At 45.6% G+C, this 14,409-nt stretch overlaps 1 protein-coding gene across 2 annotated transcripts in view; it reads left to right on the top strand.

The window, feature by feature from the left end:
- Positions 1 to 14,409, top strand: part of ttc39b (tetratricopeptide repeat domain 39B) — a 176,122-nt gene that overhangs the window by 130,677 nt on the left and 31,036 nt on the right. For both annotated transcript variants that reach the window (XM_085982654.1, XM_085982664.1), the window contains 3 exons: positions 11,099 to 11,175; positions 12,752 to 12,819; positions 13,764 to 13,828. In XM_085982654.1, coding sequence (XP_085838780.1) covers positions 11,099 to 11,175; positions 12,752 to 12,819; positions 13,764 to 13,828 — 210 coding nt within the window. The remainder of the gene's footprint in view (positions 1 to 11,098; positions 11,176 to 12,751; positions 12,820 to 13,763; positions 13,829 to 14,409) is intronic.

The following is a 14,409-nucleotide window of genomic DNA, read 5'->3' on the forward strand; positions in this document are numbered from 1 at the left end:
TGCCTCCCTCCATCATTGTGGTCAAGCCCCTATCTAGCTTTTCAAAACAATTTTTTTCCTAAATTAATGCGCCTCCTTAAACATTTCCCATAGCTGTATGAAAATTCGGAAGAGGCAAGGTAACCTTAATGGTTCGCACGGCTCCTCTTCACAGTTCTCCAGTATTAATAGGCTTTGGTGGACTGAATTGTGCAAGTGGGGTGGTCAGTTGGTTGACTTATCCTAAAGACAACATGGATCTCTGGTACTCTGGAAGTGAGAGGTCCAAATTATCAAAACCTCGTAATAGTTTTGACTGCCCTTATGATTGAGGCTCAATGCTAGATTTTTAGACAACCCATATACAGTCCCCACCGCATGTAGCAGACAAGTCAAAACTAGAACATTGTTTCTGCTGCATGGCTGTTTGCCGAGCCCCAAGTTGTGAGTCTCGCACAGACCCATTTAGGTAGTCTTGAGAGTTACTAATTTTCAAGGAAAAGCAGTGACTAAACAGTAGATAGCCAAGTGAATGGGGAAATGCACCCTACACTGGTACCTCCTTGCAGTGAAGAAGCCCAGGAAAGGGTCATTTCACCTCGTCGCAGGGTCTTAACCCCTTCTGCTGTAAAAAGAACTACAATGAAAGGACTTTTTTCAATATAGCATTCCTACCTGGAACACTTCATCACCTTTGAGCTATTTTTGTGAAGTTATAGCACATGCATCCGACTGAATAATTGAAGTTTCTAGCAAGTCATCTCTAAATTCTTGGCTATCTCCTCTGCCCACAGTCCTTCTAGTTGGAAGCATTGGTGCTATGGTGACGTTGAGAGCAGACTGTTTGCCCACCCATTTGGCAAGTGATGTCAAAGCTAGACGGATTAAAGGTGAAATAAATAGGAGAAAAAATACATTTAAAACAGAAATGCTCTTAATGGTTCTTTATTTTCTTTCAATATTAGTTGCAAAATTGAGTATTCAAAATGCCTAGTGAATCAGGATTGTAGATTGCTATAAACACCATGTGTATATTTTAATGGTTACGAGCAAAACTTAGTGGTTAGACTAAATTAGAGTCATAGATTTAAACAGCACAGAAAGAGGCCCTTCGGCCCATCGTGTCCGCGCTGGCCATCAAGCCCTATCTATTCTAATCACATTTTCCAGCGCTTGGTCCGTAGCCTTGTATGCTATGGCGTTTCAAGTGCTCATCTAAATGCTTCTTGAAAGTTTTGAGGGTTCCTGCCTCTACCACCCTTTCAGGCAGTGAGGCCCAGATTCCAACCACCCTCTGGGTGAAAAAGTTTTTCCTCAAATCCCCTCTAAACCTCCTGCCCCTTACCTTGAAACTATGCCCCCTGGTTATTGACCCCTCTACTAAGGGGAAAAGTTCCTTTCTATCTCCCCTATCTATGCCCCTCATAATTTTGTACACCTCAATCAGGTCCCCCCTCAGCCTTCCCTGCTCTAAGGAAAACAACCCCAGCCTGTCCAGTCTCTCTTCATAGCTGAAGTGCTCCAGCCCAGGTAACATCCTGGTGAATCTCCTCTGCACCTTTTCCAATGCAATCCCTCCTATAGTGTGGCGATCAGATCTGCACATAGTTTTCCAGCTGTGGCCTAACTAGCGCTTTGTACAGCTCCATCATAACCTCCCTGCTCTTGCCTTCATTAGCCGAGGCATAGAATATAAATATCCCATATGCCTTTTTAACCACCTTAGATCCCTGAAGGCAGTAGGACAGGTAGTTATGTACATGCACACCAAGGTCCCTCCGATCCTCTGTCCTTCCAAGGGTCCATTGCGTATTCCCTTGCCTTGTTAGTCCTCCGAAAATGCATCACCTCACACTGTTCAAGGTTAAATTCCATTTGCCACTGTTCTGCCCGTCTGACCAACCCATCTATATCGTCCTGTAGCCTGAGGCTTCCCTCCTCGCTATTTACCACTCCACCAATTTTTGTGTCATCTGCGAACTTACTGATCATACCTCCTACATTCATATCTAAATCATTAATGTCCACTACAAACAGCAAAGGACCCAGCACCGATTCCTGTGGTACACCACTGGACACAGGCTTCCAGTCACAAAAACAACCTTCGACCATCACCCTCTGCTTCCTGCCACTAAGCCAATTTTGGATCCAATGTGCCAAATTGCCCTGGATCCCATGGGCTCTTACCTTCCTGACCAGTCTCCCATGCGGGACTTTGTCAAAAGCCTTACTGAAGTTCATGTAGACTACATCAACTGCACTACCCTCATCCACGCACCTAGTCACCCCCTCGAAAAATTCAATCAAATTGGTTAGACATGATCTCCCCCGACAAAGCCATGCTGACCTTGATTAATCCTTGCCTCTCCAAGTGGAGACTAATTCTGTCCCTCAGAAATTTTTCCAATAATTTCCCTACCACTGATGTTCGGCTCACCCGTCTGTAATTCCATGGTTTATCCCTACTAACCTTCTTGAATAATGGTACTACGTTAGCTGTCCTCCAGTCCTCTGGCACCTCCCCTGTGGCCAGAGGGGTTCTGAAAATTTGTGTCAGAGCCCCTGCAATCTCCTCCTTTGCCTCACACAGCAGCCTGGGATACATCCAGTCAGGGCCTGGGGATTTATCCACTTTTAAGCTGCTAAAACCGTTAGTACCTCCTCTCAATACTAATTTGTTCAAGTATATCACAATCCCCCTGCCTGATTTCTATGCCTACATCGTCCTTCTCCATAGTGAACACAGATGCAAAATATTCATTTAAAACCTCACCTACATCTTCCGGCTCTACACACAGATTGCTACTTTGGTCCCTAATGGGCCCTACTCTTTCCCTGGTTATCCTCTTGCCCTTAATATACTTATAAAACACCTTGGGATTTTCCTTTTATTTTGCCTGCCAGTGTTTTTTCATGCTCCCTCTTCGCTCTCCTAATTTCTTTTTTAATTACCCCCTGCACTTTTTATACTCCTAGGGCTTCCACTGTTTTTAGTCCTTTGTATCTGCCAAAAGCATCCCTTTTTTTCCTAATGCATTCTTGTATATCCCTTGACATCCAGGGTTCCCTGGGCTTGTTGGTCCCACCCTTGACCTTTATGGGAACATGTTGGCGTTGTACTCTCTATTTCCTTTCTGTGAGACTCCCACTGCTCTGATGTGGATTTTCCTACAAGTAGCTTATTCCAACCCACTTTGGCCAGGTCCTGCCTTATCATATTAAAATCGGCCTTCCCCCAATTTAGAACCTTTATTTGGTTCATCTTTGTTGTTTTCCATGACTACCTTAAATCTCACCGAATTATGGTCATGGTCACCGTCACCAAAATGCTCTCTTACTGACACTTCTACCACTTGCCCGGCTACATTCCCTAGAATTAGGTCCAGCACCGTCCCCCCTCTCTTGTCGGACTTTCTACATGCTGGTTCAAAAAGCTCTCCTGGATGCACTTTAAGAATTCCGCACCCTCTAAGCCTTTCACACTCTGACTATCCCAGTTAATATTGGAGAAGTTGAAATCCCCTACTATTATTACCCTATTATTTGGGGGCCTATAGTGCACTCCCAGCAAAGTGCTTGCCCCCTTTTTGTTTTTAAGTTCTACCCATATGGCCTCATTAGATGAACCTGCTAGGATATCATCCCTCCTTACAGCAGTAATTGACTCCTTGATTAATATTGCGACACCCCCTCCTCTTTTACACCCCCCTCTGCCTCACCTGAAGATTCTATACCTCGGAATATTGAGCTGCCAGTCCTGCCCCTCCCTCAACCATGTCTCGGTGATGGCAACAATATCATACTCCCATGTGTTCATCAACACCTTCAATTCATTTGCCTTACTCTCAAGACTCCTTGCATTAAAATAAATGCCATCCAACCTTGCCATACTCCCTTGTGCTGTTACATATTTGCTCTGCCTTCCAGGCTGACTTGTTTTTTCCTCTATATTTGGCTGTGCATCATCCCCTACTATAGCTTCACTCCGTATCCCATCCCCCTGCCAAGTTAGTTTAAACCCTAGCCCCCCCCCCCCCTCAACAGTACGAGCAAACCTCCCTGCAAGGATGTTGCTCCCGTTCCGGTTCAGGTGCAACCCGTCTGACTTGTACAGGTCCCACCTTCCCCAGAAGCAGACCTAGTGATCCAGAAAACTAAAGCCCTCCCTCCTGCACCAACTCTTTAGCCACGCATTCATCTGCTCTATCCTCCTATTCCTATACTCACTAGCACGTGGCACCGGGAGTAATCCAGAGATTATAACCTTTGAGGTCCTGCTTTTTAATCTGCTACCTAGCTTCCTAAATTCTTGTTGCAGGACCTTATCCCTCTTTCTACCTATGTCGTTGGTACCAATGTGAACCACGACCTCTGACTGTTCGCCCTCCCCCTTCAGAATGCCCTGCAGCCGTTCAGTGACATCCTTGACCCTGGCACCAGGGAGGCAACATACTATCCTGGAGTCACGCCTGCGACCACAGAAACGTCTATCTGTTGCCCTTACGATAGAATCCCCTATCACTATTGCTCTCCCACTCTTTTTCCTCCCCTCCTGTGCAGCTGAGCCACTCGTAGTGCCACGGACTTGGCTCTTGCTGCATTCCCCTGAGAAACCATCTCCACCATCAGTATCCAGAACAGAGAATCTGTTGGAGAGGGAGATGGACCCAGGGGAGTCCTGCACTACCTTCCTAGTTCTTTTACTTTGTCTGGCGGTCACCCATTCCCTGTCTGCCTGTGCACTCTTTACCTGCGGTGTGACCACCTCGTTAAACGTGCTATCCACGAAGATCTCTGCTTCACGGATGCTCCACAGTGACTCCAGCCACAGCTCCAGCTCTGAAACGCGGATTTCGAGTAGCTGCAGCTGGAGACACTTCCTGCACATGTGTTCGCCCTGGACACCGAAAGTGTCCCTGACTTCCCGCATAGCACAGGAGGAGCAGTCCACGCAGCCGAGCTGCCCTGCCATGTCCTAACCATAACTTACTCCCTTTAAATTAAAGAATATTAAATACACTAGGGACCTTACTTCACTTTAAGCACTACTTACTCTAAACTAGAGACCTTACTTCTCCTTCAACGACTGGACTGTAGAAATACTCACCAGGTCCTACCTACCAATCGGCTCCTTCCCTGGTTGTGAAGTCACTTAAGCGGTTTCGCAGTTGTTGTTGCTTGACTGCTCCCGCTCTTGGACTCTTTCCCAACTCGCAGCAGTCCTCTGCCGCTCCACCTTCTCTCAGGTCCCGCTGCCGCTCCCACACGGGCCCGCCTCCTCCGGTGTCGGGCCTCCTCTGCAGCGCTCATTTATGGCCGCTCCGCCTTCTCTTGGGTCCTGCTGCCGCTCCCACACAGGTCCGTCACCTCCGGATTTGCAAACAGTCTGCTCTTTTATATACCATTGATGTAAGCCTTCTTTCAACAGACAAAGTGAGCTTAAAGAAAGTCGCTATATATTGCATAAATAGGGAGACTGACCTAGATACATAGAGGGTAATAGTGATAGAAATTTTAGCACTACTGTAGGCCATTTGACACATGATGATTGTGCTAGTCTTAGCTCCACATTGTAGCTGTCCAGTGTAATCTTGTTTGCCTACAGTTTCCCCATATCCTTTTAATATATTTTTCTCTACAAATATGCACCCAATTCTGTCTTGAAAGCCACGATCACTTGGTTTTAATGGCCACTTGTGGTAATAAATCCCGTTGCGTGAAAAACATTCTTCTAACTTTGTCCTTTATGCTTTTAGTGCAAATCATAAATTTATACTCCCTTGGTGCCAATTTACCGAGCAGTGGAAATAATCTTTCACTATTTACCCTCTTAAACTTTTAAACACACACGAGAGCCTCCATAACAGCACTGTGGAAGTACCTTCACCACACGGACTGCAGCGTTTCGAGAAGGCGGTTCACCACCACCTTTTAAAGGGCAATTAGGGATGGGCAATAAATGCTGGCCTTGCCAGCGATGCCCACATCCCAGGAATGAATTTTTTTAAATTTGGCCAATTTAAAAAAAAAAAAGAAGTGCTCCTTATTTTTTAGCCCTGCCATTATCAAATACTAGATAAATCTCCCAAACCTTGAAGAAACATCCTGGGTTCAGCATTGAAAATCCTAAACCCTTATCGGTGGCTTTTACAAGGGGGCATAATCTTAAAATTAGTTTCAGGCTATTTAGGAGTGAAATCAGGAAGCACTTCCTCTCGCAGTGGGTAGTGAAAATCTGGAACTCTCTCTCCCCCCAAAAGGCTGTGGATGCTGGATCAGTTGAAGCTTTCAAGACTGAGATCGATAGATTAGGTAAAGGTATCGGGGTCAAAGGCCAGTAAATGGAGTTGAGGTACAGATCAGCCGTGATCTGATTGAATGGTGGAACAGGCTTGAGGAGCTGAATGGCCCACTCTTGTTCCTATATTTTACTCTGTGCTTTGGAAAATGCCTTTTCTATTTCAAGAATAACACAACAGATTTACAGGAACACTCCAGGGGTGAACAATGTCGCAGCATCTGTCAATCCCTTAGCTAGAAAATGATCGTAAAGTTACCTCCATGCAGCAGTGCTACCTTGTATAAAGAATGGGAGAGGTGATTGGGGCAGGAGGGAGCAATTTCAGGATTTGGAGCGAGAGGAAAGGACGGTCAAACCTGTGCCAAAGGAGGGGAGGGGCAGGAAAGGGGGGGGTGCGTGTCCCCACATTCTAGCCACTTCCCCTTGTTTGCATTGATGCCTCCGGTTCACAAAGCTCATTATTGCTAGTACTCTAATTCCATTAGTACTCTGGCACTCCCTACTTGCCTTTTGTAAAATCTGCAAGCTTTTAAATCCTAAGGTTTGTGCCAGCTAACCCTGCCTTCATTTCCCTGCTTCTCTTTTCAAGTTTAATTTACTCGTAGACTGTTGCCACTTCACCTCGGCTTCTCAAAAAAAAAAAAAAAAGTGCCTCATGTTGCAGCCTTTATGCTGTTCCAGCACTTGCTGCTGAGGTACTGTGAGGTTTGAAGTTGATGGAGGCTGGCTGGCTGCTGAGCCAACGCTCCATGACTTCACTTTCAAGCTGATCGGAAATTGCTGCCCTCCCAGCATGCAGTCCTTTTAAAATGTTTTCATCTGACGGCTGCTGGCGACAAACTTCGTTTAATTAGCAAAATGATTAAAGCCATTTTCCTTGACCTTTTTAGTTGGGTTTTTTACCCTGAAGCTAATGAGACTGTGCCGGTCTATTAAAGACATTTGATGGCTTCAGTTGTTGTGTTGCCTAATTATCACTTCATTAATTTATAACATGTTTGCTTGGATCACTGTGTGCTGAAACTCAGCCGGATACGGTTAGATTTGTTTTGCAGTTTTAATGGTTTTTTTTTCCAAAGTAAAGAAAGGCATTCTGCATGAAGTTGCTGTTCCAAGTCTGTACTGTGCCACAGAGTAGGAGTTCATGCCTGGGATTTCCTCAAGCTGTAGGTTCCCAATCTCGGTCATGGTATTAGGGTCGGGCTCAGCAAAAGCCAAGCCCTCTGGGTGTAGGGGGTGGTGTGTGGGGTCAGCTTCACCTCTGACTTATGAGCGGTTCGAATCGCTCCCACTCCCTTGGTTCTAGACCTTGGACTTATTTGGGGGTTGTGATGAAAGTGCAGTAGACAATTGGTTTTGGTGCAAGAACTTTGAATTTTATTTGAGAAAGAAAATACAACACAATCTTAACACTCTAATAAAATGGGGAAACACTTCAACATTCACGAGGGAATTACAGTAGAAAAATATCTCACCCCTCCCAATCCCACTTTACTAGCTAAGTTGGACTCTAAAGGACCAGGGATAATGCTCACCAAACGCAGGAATAGTTTGTAGAGTGGAAAAACTTGCGACTCTTCGGTTTTCTTCCGAGTTAGTTTTCTTTGGTCGCGGTGGCCCAATATTACCCGGTTGGCTGATGGTAATGTTCGGTTGGTTGTTTTGTAAGGCCCTTGTTGCCGCGAGGTGTCTGATGATCACTGAAACTGTTGCTCCGGTTTCTTCTTGTGTTTGAACTGCTTCCAGAGAGAGAGAACTTCTGCGAGACTCCTTCGAACTGCAGAGAGTACTGAACTCGAACTTGGAACTCCCACCCTGCTGAACTGTTTTCAACTGTTTGAACTGTTCTGCTGAAAACTTCCTGACGAGTCTTTCGAACTTCTTGACTTCTCTGTCTTTAGAAAACAGGCTTTCAATTATACTAAATTGGGGCCTCCTAATCTGATTAAGTTGTTTAAAGTGGTTTCGGGATGGTTCCTGAGCTGTTGAGCTCTTATCTAAATGTGGTGAATTGTCCTCAAGTTTTGAGTTTCCTGTGGGGCCTGAGATTCTTTGTAGGTTGGCTAAACGATTTGTTTTATGCATGTTTTTGGATGGGTCTTGTGAGGCTGTTCTTCCGTGGGTCTATTGTTAGCATGTAAATTTCTTGATAGGGGCTGAGTGACGTTTACAGTTCCCCCAGACAGTTTGATCATCTTGAATACTCAAACTGTCTACTGCAAAGGTAGATCCCATTTTTCGTTGCAGCCTTTTCCCCAAACATGCCTGAACATGTCATTTTACAATGCCAAGTCTGTTTCTGACCTTGAAGCACCTGGCTAGGCCCAACATGCCTTTTTATCACTCCCAAAGTCTTTAGCAAGGGTCCAAAGTCAATTTTAATAGGGTTTTCTTTCGTAATGGGGGATCTGTAAATTTTGAGAATCTTACAGGGGCCCACTGGAAAGGAAAGAATATCGAGGGACAGTTGGCTCATGCTTTCTCACAGCTACTGGCAGGTTAAAGAGGAACATTGACCAGAGGCAATAAGCAGGCCAGAAACACACTCGGTCTCGCCATAAGTGCTTCCTAGATAAACAAATACTATGGGTATGGTAGCATAGTGGTTTTTGGTACTGGACTAGTAAGCCAGAGGTCATGAGTTCAAATCCCAGCTTAGCAAACTGTGGAACTGAATTTAATAAATCTGGGAAATTGTGGACTGTCACCGGGGTTGTTGTTTTAAAAACCCAACTGGTTCACCATTGTCCTTCAGGAAGGGATCTGCCACTTCGACCTAGTTTGACCTACATACGACACCAGTGCTATACAACTGTGGATGAGCAATATATGTGCCAGTGTCGCCCACATCCCAAGATCAAGAATAAGGAAATCGAGACGTAAATTAGATGAATTCTCCAAAACCAGCCCAGCATAGGACAAGTCGTAAGTGACCCATTAGTGAGAGCCGTAGTAGAGAACCCCTGTGGTATCATAGTCTCGGGAAAATGTATCTAGGGAGTACGTCCCATTCCATAAGCTTGCAGGGAGAAAGAGATAATCCCGTTTACATTGCAACATTGCTTCAAAGGTAGGGTGATATAAACATGATGGTGGACATCCCTCTGCACGTACATAACAATTGCTTACTTTTTAAATTTATTCTTGAGATGTGGGCATCACTGGCAAGGCCAGCATTTATTGCCCATCCCTAGTTGCTCTTGAGAAGGTGGTGGTGAGCCGCCGCCTTAAACTGCTGCAGTCCGTGTGGTGAAGGTGCTCCCACAGTGCTGTTAGGGAGGGAGTTCCAGGATTTTGACCCAGTAACCATGAAGGAACGGCGATATACTTCCAAGTCAGGATGGTGTGTGACATGGAGGGGAACTTGGAGCTGGTGGTGTTCCCGTACACCTGCTGCCCTTGTCCTTCTGGGTGGTGGGGGTCGCAGGGTTGAGATGTACTGCCAAGAAGCCTTGACGAGTTGTTGCAGTGCATCCAGTGGATAGTGCACACTACAGCGACGGCGTGCCGATTTTGTAAGAGTCGATGTTTAAGCCTACAGACTTGCTAGTTGCCTTTGTGCTCTGCCTCTGGAAGTGGAAGTGTTCCTGGTAGCAAAATTAAATGGTCAGCCTGCTGGATGCCTCCCCTGGCAATGCCAGGCTGGGCCCTTGGCAGTTTTCCCATTACAAGCCTGTATGAACCTCATCCTGACCTGGGCTCGTCTAAGCTTCTTGATGCTCTGATGATAACAGTTCAGTTGAGATGCAGTGCTTTATAATGCTGTCTGTGGGAACCAGAGAGCATCTATTGAGGTATCAATGCTTCATCTATGGCCCACTCCTGTGAATTTGTGGTCACTTAATTGAAGTTCTCTGATGATTCAAAAATTTTTTTGCACCAATTGCTACTTTGCTGTGTTATTTGCATTGATTAATTCAAGTTATTGGATAATTCAAATTATTTTAGTGCAAGAAATAAATTCAAATCATCCGAAGTAGCTTGATTAGGAGAGATCAATAAACAATGTTCATTATATACCAGGGTCCCCAAACCACTCCTGCTGTAAGATTGGTGGGAGTTTGGCATAATGGCCATAAACTTGTTTGGGAGCCGGCTATGCCAGTTCCTGGGATGGTTGTGTGGGGTTTCAGTCACCGCCCCCCACTACAAGGTCATCGACGTCAAGGGAGACAGAGCCAGGGGACAGGGCCTCCCTAAGCAGCCAGCCCTTGGTCGGGACCCAGCGTAACTGCCGAGATCATGTCCTCACTTATGTTCCAGACCCTGGTCACAAATGGTGCACCCAAACCTGTGACCTCCACCACCTAGAAGGACAAGGGCAGCAGGGGCAGGCCACCACCTCCGTGTTCCCCTCCAAGGCACACATCATCCTGACTTGGACATACATCGCTGTTCCTTCATCATCGCTGTGTCAAAATCCTGAAACACCCTACCTGATAGCATTGACCTTGACCACGCGGACTGCAGTGGCTCAAGTAGGCAGCTCACTACCGCTTTCTCGATGGCAACTAGGGATGGGCAATAAATGCCAGCCTTGCTAGCGCCGCCCACATCCTGAGAATGAATAACAACAACTGGACTTGGGAAGGGTAATTGTATATATCCAAAACTATGCACAATATTGGGGGGGGGGGGGTGGGGGAAGAATTATGAAAAGCGAATCATCGCGAGGTTTGAAAGCCTACTTACTGTTACTGAAAACAGTTAAAAAGCACGCTGTTCCTTCATGCAACACGTCTAGTTTAAACTGTAACCTATTGCTGCATCAAACTTCTCAACAGGCTTTAAAAAATAAAAAATAAATGTTTTGTCCAGGTTTCGAAAGAAGAATTCTGTTGTGGAGTCATTATCGTATTTAGTTTCTAAACCAGGGGCTGACCAACTGACGGAAGGTACAGTAAATTTTTAGTTAATTTTGTGTCAAAACTGGCCAGGTGATGTGTTTGAGTGGTGATTTGGTAATAAGAACATAAGAAATAGGAGCAGGAGTAGGCCAATCGGCCCCTCGAGCCTGCTTCGCCATTCAATAAGATCATGGCTGATCTGCTCCTAACCGCCAATCTACTATCACAGAACCATCTCCTGAATCTAACAGAATTAGACACACGAAATAGGAGCAGGATCAGGCTACACGACCCCTGGGCCCGCTCCGCTACCCACAGGGCCATGACCGATCCGAACCTAGACTGATGTCCAAATAATAGTTTAGGGGACTGGGAATCTGAGGTGTATAGAAGGGTAGTGAGTAGTTTGGGGAGAGTAATAAGTTGTTGGGGTGGAAATTATTATGGATTTGGAGAGGCAAGGATAGTTAAGATAGAACGGAGTGTGGAAGGGGTAGGGAGTGATGGTGAGTAAATGGTGGTATGGAGTAATGTGGATAGTGAGGGGGAAATGGGGCAGTGAGTAATGAAGTTATGCAATAAGAATTCATTTGGGGGAAAGTGAATGGTCGCGGTTGGAGAGTTATGTGGGTGAAGGGGATTGCGTAGGTGTAATGGGTAGTTAAAGGGAGGTACTGTATGTTGCAGGAGAGGGCAGCTGAAATATAAATGGAGAGCAGTGGAATTGGACAGCGAGAGAGAGTGGGAGAGGTGAAGGACCAATGTGGAGGGAGAGAGCCATGGAGGAACTGAGAAAGCAGGGATCGTAAAAAACAGATAAATGGAACCAATGGGGTGAGGGAAGGGAATAAGATGGAAATGAGGAGGAGTGGAGCTGAAGTAGATGGAGGAAGATGAGGAGGAGTGGGGGAAGATCACCAGGGAAGCTCAAGGTGGGCTTCAATCAGTTTTACTCATAAAAGAAGGGATTTCAGTTGGTATGTAACCAGCAACTGAGGTTTCAGAAAACCTGGCTTTTACTCAAAATAAATTAATTAAATAAAATGGCATTAGACCAGTGTCTCTTGATATTAATCATGCTTAATGCTCACCTTGTACTGCATGAATAAAGCAATTAAAAATTTGAAATCCGTACGGCTGCACTCATTTCACACAAGTCTGTAATGGTGTATTTATTATCCATGATCAAAAAGAATATTATAATCTGCTTCCCAAAACCGAGCTAAGGCGAGGAGTACTTGCAACAGGTAAATAATCAACAAAGACCTGTAAAAGTCCCAGTTAATATGTTTCTCAGTTCAAGACTGGTATTTGATTTTTTTTTTCTTTTGGTGCTGTAATATCCGAGATAATCACCAGCAAATAAACCGCAGTAAATACACCACATCCTCAGGTCACTGCATCTGCTGCCTTTGGTATCGGAACCACCTTATGTCACTGACTTGTAAAAGCACCCCTCCCTAAGGCTTGTTGGCACTGCATAATCCGGACTGCATGAGGGTGTGCAAGTATCATCATTTCTCTCTGTCCCCTGCCCCTTTCATCTTCCCCTCTCATTACCTAAATACTATCTTAAGCCGGTATTTTAATTGAAAACAGTCCTGAATACATTGTTCTCTATTAGAGGAGATGCATGCAGAGATGTGCTACGCCGAATGCCTACTGCAGAAGGCAGCTCTGACATTAGTTCAGGTAAGAAACCACTTCTATATATTTATATATAAATATGGCTTGGTGTCAGATTTTGGATATATTTTTTGATAACGCTCCTGTGAAGCACCTTGGGGCGTTTTATTAAGACATAAGATGCCCCTCGAGCCTGCTCCGCCATTCAATAAGATCATGGTTGATCTGATCTTGGCCTCAACTCCGCTTCCCTGCCTGCTCCCCATAACCCTTGACTCCCTTACCATTCAAAAATCTGTCTATCTCCACCTTAACTATATTCAGTGACCCAGCCTCCACAGCTCTCTGGGGAAGAGAATTCCAAAGATTCACGACCCTCAGAGAAGAAATTCCTCCTCATTTCCAATTTAAAAGGGTGCCCCTTATTCTGAAACTATGCCCCCTAGTTCTAGATTCCCCCACGAGGGGAAACATCCTCTCTGCATCTACCCTGTCAAGCCCCTTCAGAATCTTATATGTTTCAATAAGATCCCCTCTCATTCTTCCAATGAGTATAAGCCCAACCTGCTCAACCTTTGTTCATAAGACAACCCCTTCATCTCCGGAATCAACCTCGTGAACCTTCTCTGAACTGCCTCCAATGCAAGTATCCTTCCTTAACTAAGGAGACCAAATCTGTACGCAGTACTCCAGGTGTGGTCTCACCAACGCCCTGTACAGTTGTAACAGGACTTCCCTACTTTTATACTCCATTCCCTTTGCAATAAAGGCCAAGAGAAGAAATTCCTCCTCATTTCCAAATACAAGTTGTTGTTGTGTGGGCTTTGGAACAGGGCAGGATTAGGTTCAGATGTGAATTTCACCCTCCCCATGGTCAAATAGCTGCTGATGTACACTAGGTCCATGCATGATGATGGCCTTTGGGGGTGGCACCAGAGGCAGACCAAACTGTGCCCCATCGTTCGAGAGACAGGATTTTTTTCTTTTAACCTCCTGTTTATTCCTCCTAGGATGAAAATATGATTAATTTTATTAAAGGAGGAATCAAAATCCGAACAAGTTACAATATCTACAGGTAACTGCTTCTGTCCCCTCTAACTCATAAAAAGCAAGTTTTATTCAGAATTGTTAGTTTCTGATGCCTTTGGCCTGCACGTGAGACTGAACCAAACTTTCCAGTGGGTTATCAAGTGGCACAGACGGCACATGAACCTTTACACTGGTTGGCTGGCCTCGCCAGGAAATGCGAGGTTAGTCCGTTCGCATAACTTATTGGCGCTCTGTATGCATCCCCCCTGATAGGCCAGGAGTGCCCAGCCATGCATCCCTGGTTCCAGCAGCCAGTGATGGGAACTTCCCTGGCTGGGGATGACAAGCAGGGAAGGTATGGGGGGCATTGGTGTCGCTGGTGCCAGGGCACTGAAAAAGGCAAGAGTGCCCAATTTTATACAGCCTCTTGTTCGCCTGTTGCGTGTTCCAGTTGCATTATGAAGTGGGCACGTCATTTAAATACGACTCTGGGAGAAGCCTAATAAGCCTGGCGCTGGCTCCTAACCCCTTTGTGTCACCACCCTCACTGGCTGAGTTGAGCATCTTGAGTGCGTTTTTGGGCTCCATGCCTGGCTCTGTTGGGAAAGGGGCACTCCATGTGCCTCA

This window comes from Somniosus microcephalus, chromosome 1, assembly GCF_052327205.1.
Source record: "Somniosus microcephalus isolate GS21.2 chromosome 1, FLI_Smic_1.0, whole genome shotgun sequence".
In the NCBI taxonomy this organism is placed as follows: Eukaryota; Metazoa; Chordata; class Chondrichthyes; order Squaliformes; family Somniosidae; genus Somniosus; species Somniosus microcephalus.